Genomic DNA, 5,596 nt, shown 5'->3' on the forward strand with positions numbered 1-5,596 from the left:
CAGGTTGAAAAAGGTGAAGAAATTTTAAAATTAGGGACAGACACATCGTTTTTACCACACGATTTTTTTAGCTGTCCAAAAGCTAATTTGCAAAAATAATGGCGCGTAATTCTTTGGGAAACAATCGGTAGCAGTAGAAGAGTCGTTACATGCATAGATTCGATTTCAACCCACTCTTTTGCGGTTCGGCGTTAGGTCTTATGCGAGGCCTTCTGCCTTACGGCAAAGTTGATCTTCTGCCTTAATTACACTTGGGCGTGGATCCAAATCCAAGCTTTCCTCTTTCGCACCTGGGCCTACTGCCTTTCTCACACTTCGCCAATTCAATTCCAAGCTCTCTGCTTTCTTGCATATTTTATGCATGAAAACAACCTCGCTGAGACCCTTAAATATCGAGCCCTATGCGAAGCTAGGCCGATAGAAAACTGTCGCATCCCTTCTCTGTATGAAATCCTGGATTCGCGCCTGGTTGGGACTATAACTAAAATTGCGTTTTTATATCGAAAAATTTTCGCGCTCGCTTCGCTCGCGTTTTCAATAACTTTATAAGGTATGATAAAGGTGACATTCGGGTGGCGACTGCAGCAACATTACTCTGTTGCAACGTTACTGCTGCAGTACTGTCAACTGCCGTGATAAAATGATGTGACTGATTTCCATAAGTACTAAAAGTAAAAATGTACAACTGTCTATCATATTGCGTTTTTATATCGAAAAATTTCCGCGCTCGCTTCGCTCGCGTTTCTATTACTTTCTAAGCTATGATAAAGGTGACATTCGGGTGGCGACTGCAACAGCATTAGGTACTCTGTTGCAACGTTACTGCTGCAGTACTGTCAACTGCCGTGATAAAATGATGTGACTGATTTCCATAAGTACTAAAAGTAAAAATGTACAACTGTCTATCATATTGCGTTTTTATATCGAAAAATTTCCGCGCTCGCTTCGCTCGCGTTTCTATTACTTTCTAAGCTATGATAAAGGTGACATTCGGGTGGCGACTGCAACAGCATTTGGTACTCTGTTGCAACATTACTGCTGCGGCACTGTCAATTTTCGTGATAAAATGATGTGACTGATTTCCATTCTCAGCTGTAATGCGGCAATGAACTTCTCTCAATTTACCAAAAAATCAATGTAATCTTGATGAAGGGGGCACCTAGAAATGCTTAGGGCATCAAAATATCTTAATCCGGCACTGATTGTTAACAATTGTGTAATATACGGAACCCTTGGAACGCGAGTCTGACTCGCACTTGGCCGGTTTTTTTTAAATAAAGGAAAGTTTCCTTTAAGTAAATTGAGCCAGCTTAAGGATTTAAGGTAGTTTCCCTCTGTAGATGGTAGGCACTGGCACGAGGAATGAAAATGCGAAGTTAAACTTAACTATGAACTTTAATAGATTTTTGAGATACAGAGTCGAGTGAAATGGATCGCGTCTAGCAGCGGACTGCCGCCGGCGCATGGCAACATAGTGCACATTACTTGCATAAACTATGTCATACAATTTTGTACCTTAAGTATTAGACATTAGCATCTAAATTAATATGACAAAGTTTCCTTAAAATAAAACTTAACTAGTTACATAGGTAAACATAGGTATAAGTACTTGTATAGTGGGCGCATCGCTAACACTCCCCACCCCAGTGCTGACTCAGCACTCTAAACTTACGGGAATAGGAGCTATGCGAGCCGCGGATCGCCGGTAAGTCCCGGTAGCCGTCCTTACCTCCACTACACGGATGCGGCCGTCTCCGCCAGGAATTACCTGGGTGATCAACCCCTTCGGCCACATATTACGGGGAGAGTTGGGATCCACGACCAGAACGAGATCTCCTACCTTTAACGGCTTCCGCTCCTCCAGCCATTTTGTTCTAGGCACGAGAGTGGGTAAGATTTCTCTTAGCCACCTCTGCCAGAACATGTCAGCGAGCCTCTGCGCCTTCCGCCATAGTTTCCTCAGGTTGAGATCAGAATCATCGAACTCTCCTACTAGAGGGAGTCGCGATGATGATCCTAAAAGGAAATGATTAGGCGTAAGAGACTCACCGTCAGCAGGATCGACAGACACGTGCTCCAATGGACGACCGTTGACCATGTTCTCAACTTCTGCCATAAATGTAGTCAAAACTTCGTCCCTTGGTGCCCGTTCTTTCAAAACGACTTTTAGAGCCGTCTTTACTGAACGTATTAAACGTTCCCACGCCCCACCCCAATGGGGGCTGGCGGGGGGGATAAAAGTCCAGTCCATATTGTTATTAACCCCCTCAGCTTTTAGCACGTCCATATCTAGCGCCTCCATCGACCGGCGCAGCTCTGTGTCGGCGCCCCTCAGATTAGTTCCATTGTCCGAGTACAGATGGCGCGGCCAGCCGCGCCGCGCCGCCATTCGTCGCAACGCCATGATGAGCGAGTCAGTTGTAAGGGAGGCAACCAACTCGATATGAATTGCCCGCACTGTGAGGCATGTGAATAGAACACCATACCTTTTCTCTCTGCGGCGACCCACCGCGACCTCCATTGGCCCAAAAAGGTCCAAGCCACAGTGAAAAAAGGGTCGCTGATGGTGTTCTATTCTGGCCCCCGGCAGATCTCCCATGCGAGGTACCTGAGGTCTGCTCTTCATTATCCTGCACAACATGCACCTTGACGTCACGAGTTTAACAGTAGGTCTAAGTTTAATTACCCAATACCTTTGCTTTATTTCGTTAACCACCATCTCCTGACTTCCATGGGCCGCTTTCACATGGTAATGTCGGACGATTAATCGTGCTACCTGATGACGGCCGTCCAGGATTACGGGTCTCTTGACGTCCAGAGGCACATCTGATGCGGCGTCAATGCGCCCGCCCACGCGAAGTAGGTTATGTTCATCTAAAATGGGTGATAATTTTAATAGCTTACTTGCGCGATGTAAAGCCCCGTGCGCCTTAATTCTGGCTAAGTCTTCCCCGAAAGACTCGTTTTGCGCGTGTTTTAATAAAATTATCTCGGCACGCTCCATCATAGCACAGTCGATCTCGGCCGCTTGACCTTTGCACCTGGAGATGAACTTTAGCACTGTGGCCGTGGCGCGGGTGAGACGAAGCCACGAAGAGAAGCGCTGTGGGTCTGGCACTGGAATGCATGCAGGTTCCTCGCGCACCTGGACGACTGCTACGCATTCCCTTGTCTCCTCGTTACCGGTAGGTATAATATTTTTAGGCCATTGACTTTCGTCAGCGTATAAAAAAGAAGGACCTTTGAACCACTCATTTTGTAGGGCTAGATCAAACGAGTCCCGCGTGGCTAAATCGGCAACATTTAGTTTCGTAGAAATGTACCGCCACTCGTCAACGCGGGTAAGGTCGTCAATCTCCCCCAAACGATTTGCTTCAAAGGCCTTATACGTACGATTTTTGTTGCGGATCCAATGTATCACAGTTGAGGAGTCACACCAGAAGTAACGCCTTATAGGCGTCAGTTTGTGCTCCTTTCCAATTGCATTGGCTAGTCTTGCCGACAACAATGCAGCTTGCAGCTCAGCCTTCGGTATAGTCAGCTGTTTTACCGGCATAACTCTGCTTTTGCTTGCAATAAATGCAACATAAATAGTACCGTTATCCTCCCAGCGCCAATAGCCCACAGCTGACATCGCCTGAGTAGATGCATCGCTAAAAAAATGCATTTGTAAATTATTATAATATGAGTACTTACTACTCGGTGCGGTCGTAGCATATGTAGATGCCGCTACGCCGTCGTAGCCTTTCGTAGCACCGTGCGTAGGCGCGTGGGTCGCGGGGGGCGAGGTAGGTACCTCTGCGTCGATATCCACACAATCTTGCATTTCGCTCGCACACGCTGTCGCCGATTGGCTGTCCCTTACCGCATTGCGCGCGGCTGTGCAGTACCACCTAGGTATACGGATATCTTTAATTACCTTTAGAAGGTCAACCCACTTTCGCCACTTTTGATAAATCTGGTCTGGAATGTAATCCTCCCAATCCACCTGTAAGCGCCAAGCCTCTTGAAGCATGATTCGGCCTTGAATCGTGAAGGGTGCTAAGAAACCTAGTACATCAAATATAGACATAATTACTCTTAGCATTACACGCTTTGTAGGCCTATTCTCACCTTCAAGTACGTCGCTCGGTATACGTTTTAATGACAAATCGAAGCCCAATATGTCGTCAGCCGGGTACCAAATGAGACCCAAGGTACGCTCGCTTTCATGTTGCTGGCCGACTTTGAACCTTACAGCAGCAGTACCTAAGGTCTCCTTTGGCACGCTGTTTAAAACTGCGACGCTGTTGCTTGTCCAGTTTCTTATTTCAAAGCCGCCCGCCCTGTGGATATCACTGACATTCCTTACCATTTCGATCGCTATCGCCTCGTCGGGCAGGCTGTCGATGTAGTCGTCCATGTAGTGCGAGTTGACGATGGCATCGACGGCGGCGGGAAACGACGATTCAAATCGCTGGGCGTTTTTATTTTTAACAAATTGCGCGACGAATGGAGCACAATTTGCGCCAAAAATGAGTGACGTCATCGCGTACGTCCTTATGTTTTCTGTGGGGTTGTTTCTCCACAGAAACCTCAGTGCGTCCTGGTCGTCTTGCTGGATCTTGACCCTCAAGAACATGTCCCTAATGTCACCTGTTACTGCAATTGGATGTTCCCGAAAGCGCAGCATTATACCTAAAAGTGATGACAATAGGTCAGGTCCTGTGAGCAAATAATCGTTCAGTGAGCTACCACTTACCTGACTTGCAGCATCAAAGACCAGACGAAGTTTTTTCTTATTGGGGTTGTCCACGCCGAAATGAGGTAAGTAATAAGTCTTCGGCGTGACCTCAGTGTTAGTCATTTCCCTAGCGTAATCATTTTCTAACAAATGACTGACCCTTTCACGGTACCTGTCGGCGAATCCTGGATCCTTGCCCATTTTGCGCTCAATACCCTTCATCCTGGTAAGCGCGTTTGGGCGGGAGTCGGGCATGGGGCGGTTTTCGTCCTTCCACGGAAGGCCGACGTACCAGCGCCCATCGATGAGCTCGGCGGAGCGCTCCAGCTGCGCGACGGCGCGGGCGTCGTCGGTTTTTTGGCGCGCGTGCGCCGTCACGCCCATGGAATCTAGCAGAAACGAGCGCCTAACATCTTCGTGGATTTCCCTTAAGAGGCACTCATCTGATGTGGTATCGTGATCTGCTCCGCTATCTGCAATAAAAAGGTTAGTATGGACAGCGACAGATGGCGAGCCCCTGGACGGACGGACAGTCCGCGGCACGCACACTTTCCCATGGACGCTCCAGCCGAGGCGGGTGAGTGTAGCTGATGGCTCACTATCTTTGCCCTCCCTAACTTGAATAGGTATCACAACATGTAAGTTATCCTGACCTATCAATAATTCAGGTTCCGAATCAGTGGTACAAAATTTGTGTCTTATATCTGCTAGGTGAGAATAATTAACTAATTTTAAAACAGACAATGTTTGTATTGGCACACTTAATTCTTCAACACAACGCAATTTAACATTATAAACCTTATCGTCCATACCTTTAATGTCGACATTTACTTTGGTCGATTTGTACTCAAGCCCGTCATCTTTAAACGCACC

At 47.2% G+C, this 5,596-nt stretch overlaps 1 protein-coding gene across 1 annotated transcript; it reads right to left on the reverse strand.

The window, feature by feature from the left end:
• Positions 1 to 1,654: 1,654 nt before the first annotated feature.
• LOC134805870 (uncharacterized) lies at positions 1,655 to 5,314 on the reverse strand. Its single transcript, XM_063779069.1, has one exon. The coding sequence runs from the start codon at positions 5,105 to 5,107 to the stop codon at positions 1,655 to 1,657; it is 3,453 nt and encodes a 1,150-aa protein (XP_063635139.1). The 5' UTR covers positions 5,108 to 5,314.
• Positions 5,315 to 5,596: the final 282 nt, after the last annotated feature.

This window comes from Cydia splendana, unplaced genomic scaffold, assembly GCF_910591565.1.
Source record: "Cydia splendana unplaced genomic scaffold, ilCydSple1.2 scaffold_71_ctg1, whole genome shotgun sequence".
In the NCBI taxonomy this organism is placed as follows: Eukaryota; Metazoa; Arthropoda; class Insecta; order Lepidoptera; family Tortricidae; genus Cydia; species Cydia splendana.